Genomic DNA, 13,122 nt, shown 5'->3' with positions numbered 1-13,122 from the left:
CTGGCGAGCTCGCCGGTCATAGTATGGGCTATGGCACCGGTGGTTGAAGTAGTGAGGTTCCTGCGGTGCTGGACGAGGGCGTTTATTAGAAGGGGCCCGTCATTCAAGGTCAATCGTAGCTGACATCGATCTCGGGAAGAGGCCAGCAGTATGGGAAATTACGCGGATGGTTTCAAGCTGCACTGCATACAGGCATTCCACAAATACTCGACCGTCCTCACATATATTGCCCGGCGCCTGGGCGACTGCGGCAACAGAAACGATTATGGATGTCGGTCAGGATGCGCCGACATGGTGACCCTCGTTGAGGATAGTAGAACAACGTAATCAAGTTGCGACTGAGAGCGACCGGCTAGCACAAGGCGAGATTTACTTCTAGTCGGCGCATAATGGCGAAGCCTATGAACCCCGTCCTACCAAGACAGCCGTGCGTTGAGAGGAGGTGGCGGCTGGTGGAGTTTTATGGCAGAATGCCAACAAATATGCGCATAAGAGTCCCTCTGTTTACCCAAGAGAGCTCTCTAAAGGGCCAGTTCAGTGGTTTGGGCGTCTGGAAAGGAGGTTTGGACACTCTTTCCCTGGGGCTGATGTTGAGGAGCCCCAGCTACAGAGGGCTCCCTTCAGAGAAACTGCCTCATAGGACGTCTGTCACAATCAAATAGAATGATGAATACAAGAACCCAATAGATAAACCTGACTCTACTGATTATGATGAATTTGTAGGACTATTTACAGAGCTGTCGCTATGTAATGACTCACCACGGAAGAGATAGATAGTCGCCCATCTCAATAAAAGCATTCACCAGCATCACGAAGCCAGTAGATGGAACGATTTGCCCTCTCCCCAAGCTCCGCGAGGCAGATCTCTCCAATCCCTCGCAGCCGATCTCGTCAAGGCGCAGCGCGTTTGTCGCACATGGCACGAGGTCATCTCGCACAGCCGAGTCCTCCAGCAGAGAATCTTCTTCCAAAAAGCAGTTCCTGTTTACAGTCTGAGAAAATGCTCCCTGTCGACTTCAAACACCTCCTGCGAGAGATGTCCCCGGATTTCTAGCCCGACGACGAAACACTCGATCGGGAGAACGCTTGCATCGGAACAAGCCGCGATTCCTACCCGACCGGCCAGACATACTACGCGCACAAGCCTAGTTTAAAATCCAGGCCAGTCGCCGGACAGTCTGCGTTCGGAGGCGCCCTGGCGCCGCATTTCCCGTGTGATCCAGCGTCGCGACTGGCGAGGATGGATATCTGGCTGTGCTGCGCGGGCGACATGATATCCGCGACCGTTGCGCCCCAGCACCGGTCGTATAATTAAAGCATGGGGTCACATACGGGACTTCTCTAGGACCACATAATTCTCGTTATGGACGATATTTCGTATGGCTGATTTAGCGTTGCGTGGTGGAGGAACGGAATCGACATGGAGTCGAAGGCGAACAAGGGACGAAGCGCTCTCTGGAGCGGCGCATCAAAACCGAGCACCAGTGGGAGTATATTTAGTGTGAGGAACCATACCCTAAAGCGGGATGGAAGGCGGTTGATGATGAGAATATTGTGGTGTACGATGAGGACGACGAGTCCCTCATGGATATGGAAGAAGTGCCGCTGAGTGTGCGCAGGAGGAAACCCAGCCAGGAAAATAGTATACGCGCCGGAGACGAGAGATGAATAAAGTAACGGGAAAATCCCGAGATCCATTGTTCTAACTGTGCACGGCGCCCTATAACGAGACTTGGTATCCCTTCGACTGATATCCTGCATTGCCCATTTGTTTTTAGGGAAAGGTACCAAGGCATGCCTAAGCACCCCAACAAGCCCTTTTGTGGCAGGGTCCAGAGTCTCCCAATGGCAATGAATCAGCCAGCCACTAAGAGACCCCGTTTATTGAGTCCCCAAGAACCTCTCTATGTCAGTGACCCGACCAGTATTATCTTACTGGATCTGGGCAGGCTGGGCTTGCTGGGCGCCATGCCAATCTCCCACACAAACACGAGCGAGGTCTTGCACTGCCCTGACGATGATAATAACAAAAAAGCAAACCAACTCTAATCAGCGTCTATAGATAGTACATCTACCCTTAGCCAATTGCAACATCCACATCATGTCATAAGTCCGAGTGTTTCAGCTTCAGAGCCGACTCGTCTCCTCTCCAGCACAGTAGGGACTCTTGGCCCGCATCCACTCTCCCCAGAACCAAAGTAGCACTGGAGCCACGAGTCCCATGCCTAGACTCACGAAGCCCAAGAGGCTATTGCCCCATCCCAGTCCCAATGCCCGGTACAGCCCATCTGCGAAGAGAGGAAAGCCGAAGCCCGCCATCGTCCGAACAAACGCCGTGACGCCCGTGGCACTTGCTGCGTACCGAGTATAGGCATCGATCACATAAGTCTGGCAGCATTGGAAGCAGACGATCAGCCCGATTGCGAATAAGGCAGCCCCAATGTTGGGGAGGATCCAGTGTGCTTTGTACTCTGCTGTCCAACCGTAGATGAAGAGGCCGATGGGGACCACCAGACCTCCAGGGATCATCAGAGGCACGCGGTATTCGGGGCGCCCGGTGTCGCCGTAGTATTTGGAGAGACTCTCATAAACCTGCGCAGAACAGGCGAGGATCAGTGTGTGTCTGAGTCACGGGGGGAAGCTGAGAAGGGGATGCGCATTTCTAAGCAGAGCTTACATAGTCAATGAGCCGGCCGCAGAACTGCAGTCCAAGAACGAACCCGACTCCAAGGGAGAGGTAGTTCAAGCTGGCGACTCCTTTTTCTTGATTGTACCTCCCCTCCCAGACAGTCGGGAAAGAAGCGAGTCTGGAGTAGTTAGTGTTATACCTTCGATCTTCATTGCCTCAGGGAACTTACACTAGATACATCAGCCCGTATTGATACCCTCGGTAAAGTGCGATTGCCTGAATGGCAGGCTGAGTGAACAGCATCCGGAATGGCCGGACGAGATTCTTCCTCAGGAGCTGGGGAAAAGTGCGATCCGGCTCGTCATACTCCGTATACAGCATTGAATTCCCGGTTTCACGCTGCAGCCTCTTCTTCCTCGTCATCAGGATCTTGGGCGCGTACGTCTCGCGGAGGAAGAGGAAGGCCAGGATCTGGACCAGTGCGTCGGCCATGGAGACAACCCAGAAAATCCACCGCCAGGAGATGTATTGCGTCAGGTAACCACCAGCTGAACCATCGGCCAGTCAGTTGGAGGCCAATGCCAGATAGAAGAGGCAGGGGAAAAAGGGGAGCTCTTACCGATTGGGCCCACGGCGGGACCAATGAATGGCATCACGGCGTACACGGCGCTGGCTGCTCCTCGCTCGTTCTTCCTCCAACAGTCGCTCAATACACCGCCACCGATCTGGTATTATTATCAGTGCTGACTGACCCTAAGGGACTTCAGGTATGCATACCGCTTGGGGTGCGCTCCCACCGAGACCGCTCAGGAACCGAAAAGCAAGCATCTGCTCGCATGATGTGGCAAAGCCACAGACTGTGTTGAAGATCAAGTAGACCATATTGGCGGACTGCAGTATCACGACTCTTCCATACATCTCTGACAGCGGGGCAAGGATGAAGGGTCCCAGCGCATAGGCAAGCAGGAAAATGGACATGACCAGGTAACGTTCAATATCGGACTTGATATTGAATTCGTCGGCGATTTCAGGCAGGGCCGGCGCGACCATTGTCGACGATACGGGCGAGATAAAGGTGAAGCACGAGACCAGCAGAGTGGCCGACCATTTCCGCGCATGGCTCCAGTTCAATGGGTTCTCGGGGTCATGGGGCGAAGACCAGGTCACCTGTATTCTTTTATGAGCCTACATGGGCCGTACGCGATGAGGTCAGACATACCAATTTCGGCTCCTCAGTGAAGATGGGAATCAAGAAGCTGCCTTCAGTGGGCGCGACGGAGCGCTGCTCGGTCTCCTGGAGTGAATTGACGTCTTCGCGACTTGGAGTCAGAAATAGATATATCATTGTAACGATTGTACTCAAACCAATGGACTTTCAGTAGTAGATAGCGAGCGAAGTCGGTATCAATGCAATAGCGAGCAAAGTAGGTCAATAAACCCTAACGATGGGTGGTGCGATGTCGGTGTACTGTGGTATCACCACCGCTCGATACTTATAGCTTTTGCGTATCGAACTGTAACTATCCAATTGCGGCCATTTTGTTACTCAGTCTGTTTCTCCAGCTACTTGGCCGTGGCGCAGGGACGGTTTCGTAGCTTTAGAGTTCTGCGGAATGGATTGCCAAGTTACAAGGCAGCACTGTATCGAGCCCTCTACAGAAGAGACACGGTACGCTGCAGCAGCTAAGCCACGAGCGGAAATCTGGCTCGTGAAGGGTAGATCGATACCAAATATAGCTTTTAGAAGGTGAGTGGTCACGTCTTGGGCTGCCCTCGCCCGACGTCACCTACCCCAGGACCCTCGAGCTCAATGCAGATCTGCGCATTGCAGGTCAGGTAGCGCGGGCTAGGCAGCCATATATCAATTTATAGAACTGCATAGCGCTCTATTACCAACGAGGAAGGCGGCAGATGTCACGGCGGCGCTGGTAGGAGATGTTTTCTCTTGGACGATGAGGCGAAGCATGCTCAAGAGCCATGACACCAAGACCAGACCGAGATAGGTACGAAGAATGTGCCATCGCAGCAGGGATCGGCAGAGGAGACCGGTAGAGTGGGAAGAAAACAAAGGCGTGGAATGGTCATGGGCAGGAGCACATAGAGGAACAGCATGGCTTATAAAAGAGTATCAAATCACCCAGTAATCTCCATCAATCCTCGCTCCAGACATCACACGTACATCAGCTCCAGTATCAACTCCAAGACACTCGCTTAAACACTTTCCCTCGTTTATAGTCTCAAGGCAATCCATTCGTTTCCCGATAGGAACCCTTTCATCATGAAGGTTCTCGTCTGCCCATCTGGATTCAAGGGAAGCATTAACCCTGGCACAGCGGCAGACTGTATTGAAGCCGGCATTTTGCAAGCCATGCCCGAGGCAACTGTCCGCAAAGTTCCCCTCGCCGACGGTGGAGAAGGGTTTGCACATGCCCTGGTGACTGCTACGTCGGGGACAATCCGCAATCTTCGCGTAACTGGCCCCGTTAGAGAGCCCGTTCAATCGTTTTATGGGATCCTCGGCAACACCCCGGTCAAGACTGCTGTGATTGAGATGGCAGCCGTGGCCGGTCTGAGCTTGGTACCTCCTGACCGCCGCAACCCGTGCGCGACGACTACTTATGGCGTTGGCCAGCTGATTGCCGCGGCGCTTGATGATGGGGCCCAACGGATCATCGTCGGGTGCGGTGACTCTGGCACCAGCGACGGTGGTGCCGGAGTGCTCCAAGCCCTCGGCGCTCGACTACTCGACCATGATGGGCAAGAGCTTCCGCATGCAGGTGGCGGCCAGTCACTCGTTTCCCTCGCGGGAGTTGATTTCTCAAAGATGCATCCCAGGTTGAAATATGTTGATATCGAGGCCGTCTGTAACTGGGAGAACGTCCTCTGCGGGCCACAGGGAGTAGCGCGAGTCTACGGCCCGCAAAAGGGTGCATCGCCCGAGCAAACACAGCTTCTAGAAGCGGCACTTCACACCTATGCCGTCGTTATTCATCGCACGCTTGGGATCGACATCTCCCATGCACCCGGGAGCGGTGCATCTGGGGGTCTAGGGGCAGGCTTACTCCTCTTTGGAGCCAGGTTACGCCCGCGGTATGAGGCCTTGATGGAGTACTTCCATCTAAAAGACATTTTTAGTGACTGCGACCTGGTCATCACGGCAGAGGGGGCGATAGATGACCAGACCCCAAGGGGTAAGATCCCGGCAGAGGTCGCACTGCGCGCTAGAGAGCGCAGCATTCCGGTCATCGTCCTTGCGGGCACGGTCGGCCGAGACGCTCAGGTGAACTATGAGATTGGGATTAGTGCGTTCACATCGATCTTACAGCGGCCCTCGACCCTGGACGAAGCGATGGGAGACACTGTACGGCTCCTGACCGACGCGGCTGAGGGGGCGATGAGGATAATAGCCATTGGACGGAGCTTGGAATTCAGATGAGTGTCTAAGTTAGATATGTTGAATAAGTTATCAGGAATTTTACAAGTCATTTTCTGTGATTCAGCAGTTAGATAATTGAGGAGTTAGATGATTGTCGGCGGCCCCTCGACGCGTCCATGCGCCTACAGGAGTTAGACAACCGTGTAAAAAGGGTTCAGCAAAGAAAGAAATCGCGTACGGAGCTGAATGCATGGGGCAACAGTGATTCCCTTGATTAGCACCTGATATGTGAAAACTATTGCTGCGGTGATGAAGATGGGGACGGGAATTGTACTCTATGTTCCTTCTATGCGACTCATCCATGATACATTTCTGTCCTTCACACATTTGACAGCCAGCCATTGATGAGTACCTCGCGCCAGCTATTGCGCCGCATGGTTAGGCATCAGTAGGATTAGGCAGAGCAGCTAAAAAACCCTTGCACGCTCCACCAATCAGGTAAAGCGATTGAAAGTGGTCTGGCTTGAAATAGAGAGGACGACCGACATCGAGCCAGCCTGCACGCAGCTTAGAGCTTTGTTCGCGAAAAAAGCCTGCTCGAAAGAGTTGTCAAAGTGAATGCTCTTCGCGACCGCACCTGTATTCTTCGACTGCAAATGAGTTGCTCGAGAGCATTTTGTCGTATGCGTATCCCCCTGTCGACGGCGGAATGTACAGTCCAAGTGCGCAAGAAAGACGCAGAGAGCGATAAAGCACGTTAGCCTCATGGTGCCTGATCTGTCGGCGCCTATACCCACTCGCCTTGTCACATCTCTACGGGGACCTTATTGTAAGCTGAAATCCGCTAGAAGTGCAACACGAGAGTGTCTCGAAACTCCTGCGTCGCAGCTGCCGCCAAAACCCAGCGCTGTAGGGCTTGTGCCAGCGACTGACTGTGTGCTATCATGACTACGGTGCCAATTACCAGGAGCAATTGGGGAACGCTATTTACTATATCGCGAACGATTTCACAACCTGGTTTACGGGGGTAAGATCCCTTACTCTCTTCGAGCTGAGAGACGATGAAAGGGTATGTCAGCTGCTGAGACAGGGGCTCTGCAAATTTCGGAGCCTGACAAAGCTGTCGCTTAGGCAGGCATACAGGTTTGATATAGATTTTTTGCGGGTAGTAGACATGATCAGCGAGCTGGTCTGTCCGCAATTACGAACTCTTGCACTCTATGGGTTGACCATCGGGGATTCCTCAGCGCGAGCAAAGACACAGGTTAGTGCTCTGAAGGTCATATGCGTGAAAACCGTGGACTAATTATGAGAACATTAATAAACCTTTTGAATATAACTCCCGCATGAGCTGACCATTGCTATAGAGAAAACCTCGAACGTCTCGGACTCGAGCGCTGAAGCTTCAATGCTTCATGGGGACTCCTGATGATCTTGAAGAGCTCTTCCAGTGGCCTGAGGTATTGGAGAAATTCCATTTAGAGTTCACGTTTGGCGATAACTACAGTGATGAAGGAGCATACGACTCCTGAAGTCTGGCCACACTGCGGCCGATTCTCGCCATTCACAAGTCCACTTTGCGGTGCATCAAGATCCGCGCCTTCAACATTAGGGGACTGGCCGGATTTGATGCGCGCGGGTTCGAGCGCCTTGAGGAACTCAGCTTGTCATCTTCCATAATTTGTCGACTATATAATGGAAGCACGATAATCATACCTTGAGTACCTTGGTTGGCCCACGACTGCGTGCGTTCGACTTAGACCTGGCACTTGAGGACCAGCAATATTGTGAGTCTCAGTCTCTGGGTGACTTTGGTGAGTTGAAAGAGAACTGGTTACGTGCTCTGACCCATTTTGCTATCAGGCAACAGTACCCTTTGCGCGAGATTCGGATCCAATTTGCGCCGTACGGGTATGAAACCTCGGTTTTTGATGGCCGGTACCCCTGGGACCGGATGGATGACCTGGATCGTGAGCTCCAGCTTCAGGGATACGGGTACACTATTCGCCTCCGACGGTCAGTCGAGCGGAGTTTGAGGAACTTTTGTAGGATTATTTCGCTGAATAGCTTTCTATGGCCTGTGTTTGATAGCGGTCAGTCAAGGACATTGGTATTTAGATCCAGGTGATGTAGCCTCCAGCGTTGATTTCCTCCAAATATTCTCCTTCCCATATTCATCCATTACTCCGATCATGTTATACGTAAAAGGGATATATTGAGGAAAAGCCATTTCCAGGGAAAAAGGGCACAAGGGGAGGCGGAGGGGTTATCAGCTGAATAATGCGATAATAAGTGCCATTCTTATACATACAACACCTGTCTACAGAATAGCACCTGGCTTCAAGCCAGCTCGCACTCAATCAACGACTCTACGCTGCGGTGGGCAGCCCAGATGCCGACAATCCGCAGCCCGGCAGATTCGAGCAAGGAACGCCAATGCCTCTCAGTTCGCTCCCCAGAGCCCAACTGCATCATGATCAGATCCAGGCTGGTGGTCTCCCAGTACGCGCCCGTGTCAGGGATCACGTTCTCATTCACCAGCAGTTTGCTGTACCCGGGTTTCATGGCCGCCACAAGATTCGCGAGGATCGTGCTGCAGAGGTCGTCGGGCCAGTCTTGCAGGACAGAGTGCAGATAATAAGCCCGAGCTGCCTTCACCGGCTGTTCGGTGAAGAAATTGTGAGCTGTGATCTCGATCGAAGGATGCAGGTCCTTGACGGCCGATAGGACCTCTGGGAGGTCCTGGAGCACGAGGCGGCCAGGAATGTCCGGCCACTTTCGGCGGAAGTAAAGTAGATCGTGCCCAAAGCTGCCGCCTACATCGACCACGAGTACATCGTCCTGCTTGATTGCAGCACCGTCAATGAGCCGCTCTCGCACGCGATAGAAGCCGGGATCTATCCAGCGAGCGCGGCCTTGCGCATAGACTCCCATGTGATTGTTGAAACGCTTTACCGGGATGTGTTCCTGCTGCAGATGACCGAAAAAGCCCTTGTATGTATTGCATCCCAGCTGGAATGCCGTATCCGCCCCGCTTGTCGGGTTGCGGTACTTGGTCTTCTCGAGGAAGACTGGGAGGGCGAGGATACCCATGGTGAATCGCGATGTCCTGCAGCATGATCAGCCTGCAGAATTCACTCGCTCCTGGATTCGGTCGTCGCATCCATGAGTGGGAAGGCATCACTGTACTTTTCCACCGTCAGGACCTTGGAGAAACTAGTCGGGCGGTACTCATCGCATCCGGTCTCGGTGATCACGCCTGCTGCTGGTTAACTACATCGATTTCGCCTTCGGGATCCTCTCGTTCACGATGCCGAAACTAGCCATCTCTGCCCTTCTGAGCCGTGTCATGAACCCCGGCAGATTCCACCGGATCTGGCTGTGGGTGCTGACGGCGTTGGTCTTTGTCTCATCGTCGATTTGCATTGTCGTCCTCTTCACCATGTGTGACCCGCCAGAGGCCATGTGGGAACCCCAGCTCGTCGCCGCAGGGGCAGGAACGTGCCGTCCGAACAGGAACCTGGTGGGATACGCTATATTCACAGGGAAAGTCACGACCCAGCTGGGGTCATTCGTACGATTCGCTCATCGCGACGGATGAATAGCAATGTCCGGTTTTGCCGATCTATACCTTGCCATATATCCCACGGTCGTGCTGGCGCCACTTCAAATTACACTTAAGAAGAAGTTGGCATTGTGCGCGGCGCTTGCAATGGGAGCTGGGTGGGTGCTCCCCCGTGGCTGTAGGAATGGGTCCACTCTGACCTACATAGGGCGTGCGCGATGGCGATTGTCAAGTGCTTTCAGCTGCCAAGTCTATACAATACGGCTGACGCGACATGGAAGTAAACTGCCTCGAATCATGAGTTCTTCTCTGCTAACTTGAAGCCCCCAGACGCTACTGCGGATCTTGTTATCTGGACCAGGTACGCCTTTGGCAATTTCCACTGCGAGCTCAAACTAAACTTTTGTCTCAGTATTGAGTCCAACATCATAGTCATTGCCTCTTGCATTCCTACACTCGATCCTTTGTACGAGTTGATTCTCGGCAGGCGGTCCTGGAGTTCCCAGGAACAGTACTACTACAAGGACAAGGGCAGTAACAATCAGCGGCCATCTCTGCTGAACGCCACAAAAGGTGCAAACTTGGCACCTACAAGGACGCAGACCTATCTATCACAAACAACATTGGCACCACCCGGGAGGGCAGCCAGGAGAGTATCCTGCGGCCAGATGAGCAAGCCAAGGGTGGACGGCCAGCCGGCAGCATCCCGCATACCGATCAGATCGTCGTTGAGTATGAGATGCGGCCGCTGGAAGTTGGCCGGGCCGTGCGAGAAATCAGAAACTGCTCACACGACGTACTGGCTTCAGAGATAAGACGGCGATGCTACGATGAAAAGGCCCGTTCTGGGATGGTGGTCTTGACAGCGTTGCGTTAATTTGTATTATGGGTCATTCAGACACAAGTTGGACTTAGAAAAGCTTCTCATATGAGCCTGACGACTTAAGTGGATTCCAGGTCTATATAGGGCATCTCACTGTATAGTATTGGGGAATTAACCGCTGGCTGACTTTTCTCCTATTCAAGTTATAGCGTGCAATTCAAAGCTTCCCATATTGTAGTTGAGAAAACGGTTCCTGCGTTCTAACATCCTGAGAGTCTCTGTTGCTACTACTTATCCACCGTTTCTTCATCGGTTTCCATGTCGTCCCTCCCTTTAAATGGTAGGCAACCATGATATATTGTCTTTTGAAGTCATTTTTCTTTGTGATACAAAATGGATGAATGGCCATAATGCCTCAGAATAGCGAAGCAAACAAGGGTCATTGATTCTCATATGAAAGATTTAAAGGACATAACATGAAATCATTTTTTATCTGGCTCCAGCTCCACCTATTCATAAAGAGAAGTATGACAACAGGATACGAGGAAAAGAGGTTCTCCTGAGAAGGAGAAGGATTTTCTAGTATAAGACCCAATGATATATCCCTGGCCGTCATAACCTCACAAGCTTTCGCAAAATTTAACTCCTTTACGGTCAAAACACTCCACGCACTACTAATTATTCCAGCAATCCCAGGATGTCTTTCATTGCTGGTAGTTCAGCTTCTGGTATCGTTGGCCTCCCTTGGGGATTCGACCCTGCCGTTCTAATGTGGGAACGTCTACCAGAGACCGGAGAAGCCTGCATCGGGATAGCCATCAACGAAAAAAACGATACGCTTAGCGCTCCGTACGCAGGGGCGCTACGTGGAGTTTTTAATTGTCCCTTTATGGTCTGGGTGAAGCCAAACCCGGGCGAAGAAGACTCGTTTACGCCGTGCACGGTCGAGGACCTCGAACACATCAAGAGCTGGACCTTGGTCCGTGAACCTGGCGACCGGGCATTTGGGTGGTGGGTAAAAGATAAGGAATGCTATAAAGGCACTGGAGTAATTGAGAATGTTGGCGTCGATGTCCGCATGCTCGCCGTGCAGCCCTTCCCTAGGGAAGACAAGCGCCACATCGATAGGTGGATGCCTGGTGCATTACACAGGCTATTTATTGCGGTCATGGAGCGACAGAGAAAGACGGATGAGAAGTCTGTTAAGTTGCTTGCTGAAGCGCGAGTGGCGCTGGCGAGAGTGGAGGCTGAACAGACCAGACTCGCAGAAGAGAGGTTATCGTTGGTGAAGGAGACTGTCGAGGTCCTGAGCAAACCCCCAGGGCGCAATAGACGACGGCCCACCAGCTATCTCGAGGACATGATCTTCATGCAGACTCCAGAGGCTTGATGAAGGTTATACGGTAGGTCTTTGATGCATTGCCCTTAACGTTGTTAATGAACGGCTGTCGAGTTTATGTTGCTTTACTCTTATAGATTCCTTATCGTCTGCTAGACAACATATTAGCTTTTTCTCATGTTTGAAAATGGTCAAAGAGTTGCTACCTGTATATAACTAGAAACTGAAAAAGTCGAAAGAGCACGAGCCGGGCCCGTCCTTTCATGCGGTTCCCGCGATAACGGGCATTATACGTCATGCAGAAGAGAGTCATGTTCAAAGAATTACAGCAATGATAACTGCCGACTTCCATCCGAGCACCTGACTCAACGTTAAATATTCTCGATAGATTAACTCACCAACGCTCCCACATGCGACCGGCTACAAGCGCCTCCAATCAACACTCACGCCACAATACAATCAGCGGCTCGAACTGCTTCACCGGAATTTCTCCTGCCGCCAGTGCCGCCGTAATCGCCGAGGGCGTTGACCCTTCCGAGCGCGAGCTACAAATGGGTGAAGCGTACTTCGGCTACGTGCTTGAATATGACGGCACCAGAAACGGTGCCTGACTGGCGACTCAATAAGCGAACTTGCGTGCGTTATCCCAATCCCAATCGTCGTCTTTGTAAGGCCGAGCCGTGGTGACGAGAAATCGGTCATGTGATGCAGCTAAGACGAGATCAATTAACACTGCCGATGGATGATCGCCGGGTCGGTGAGCAGGTCACGGGGTGGTGAATGACTTCTGGCAAGCCTGTCAGATCATGAGAAGCACTTGCACTGTAGTACTTGTTAATCATGATAACCCCCTCCACTGCGTCGAGCTTTCCGCCAAGGACGACTCGCGCCACCTGGATAACCAGCCTCGTCAGCCTTGAAGAAGCTGCTTTTGAGTAGATGATTGGCGGCGCTAAGGTCGATGGAGAAAGGATCCGTTCTGCAAACCGGATTGAGGCAGCACGGCAATTGAGCAGATGTTGAAAGGCTTGGCTCCTGACGACTGGCAGTCGAAGTCTGAAGGAACCCCCTGGATGCACGAATGATGTCTCAAACTATCAGAAGGAAAGATGATCCACACCCAAGAACAAAACCCTTGGTGAGCCTATACTTTCAGTCCCAGCTCCTCTCGGTCCCATTACAGCACACCACCCTCTTCATGTGCCGGCTTGTGCTTTTCTTATTACCGCATGTTCCTCTTGTTATTCTGTTGTTGGATCACCTCCGTCTGTCATTACCACCGAATTTGGTCATGGTTGTCGTATAAAGCAATGGGATGATCTCTCTCCCGTAGAACCTCAGCCCTAACAACAAGCGCCCGCTGATATCTTTCAGTATCTCGACAACCCAA

The 13,122-nt window shown here is 52.3% G+C and overlaps 4 protein-coding genes across 4 annotated transcripts; 2 read left to right on the top strand and 2 right to left on the bottom strand.

The window, feature by feature from the left end:
* Positions 1 to 2,127: 2,127 nt before the first annotated feature.
* BDW70DRAFT_168173 (MFS transporter) lies at positions 2,128 to 4,608 on the bottom strand (the record flags this gene model as incomplete). Its single annotated transcript, XM_073742395.1, has 7 exons — positions 2,128 to 2,592; positions 2,678 to 2,807; positions 2,859 to 3,177; positions 3,249 to 3,354; positions 3,407 to 3,796; positions 3,849 to 3,940; positions 4,527 to 4,608. The coding sequence occupies 7 exons, from the start codon at positions 4,606 to 4,608 to the stop codon at positions 2,128 to 2,130; spliced, it is 1,584 nt and encodes a 527-aa protein (XP_073595920.1).
* Positions 4,609 to 4,803: 195 nt separating this feature from the next.
* BDW70DRAFT_168171 (glycerate kinase family protein) lies at positions 4,804 to 6,065 on the top strand (the record flags this gene model as incomplete). Its single annotated transcript, XM_073742394.1, has 1 exon — positions 4,804 to 6,065. The coding sequence occupies exon 1, from the start codon at positions 4,908 to 4,910 to the stop codon at positions 6,063 to 6,065; it is 1,158 nt and encodes a 385-aa protein (XP_073595919.1). The 5' UTR covers positions 4,804 to 4,907.
* A 2,280-nt stretch (positions 6,066 to 8,345) lies between these two features.
* On the bottom strand, positions 8,346 to 10,282 carry BDW70DRAFT_168169 (S-adenosyl-L-methionine-dependent methyltransferase; the record flags this gene model as incomplete). Its single annotated transcript, XM_073742393.1, has 4 exons — positions 8,346 to 9,114; positions 9,144 to 9,270; positions 9,833 to 9,965; positions 10,190 to 10,282. The coding sequence occupies 4 exons, from the start codon at positions 10,280 to 10,282 to the stop codon at positions 8,346 to 8,348; spliced, it is 1,122 nt and encodes a 373-aa protein (XP_073595918.1).
* Positions 10,283 to 11,090: 808 nt separating this feature from the next.
* Positions 11,091 to 11,783, top strand: BDW70DRAFT_159977 (uncharacterized protein; the record flags this gene model as incomplete). Its single annotated transcript, XM_073740770.1, has 1 exon — positions 11,091 to 11,783. The coding sequence occupies one exon, from the start codon at positions 11,091 to 11,093 to the stop codon at positions 11,781 to 11,783; it is 693 nt and encodes a 230-aa protein (XP_073595917.1).
* Positions 11,784 to 13,122: the final 1,339 nt, after the last annotated feature.

Source organism: Aspergillus foveolatus (genome assembly GCF_047715535.1).
Source record: "Aspergillus foveolatus strain CBS 279.81 unplaced genomic scaffold BDW70scaffold_24, whole genome shotgun sequence".
NCBI classification, from domain to species: domain Eukaryota; kingdom Fungi; phylum Ascomycota; class Eurotiomycetes; order Eurotiales; family Aspergillaceae; genus Aspergillus; species Aspergillus foveolatus.
This window is presented reverse-complemented; position numbering and strand designations above follow the sequence as displayed.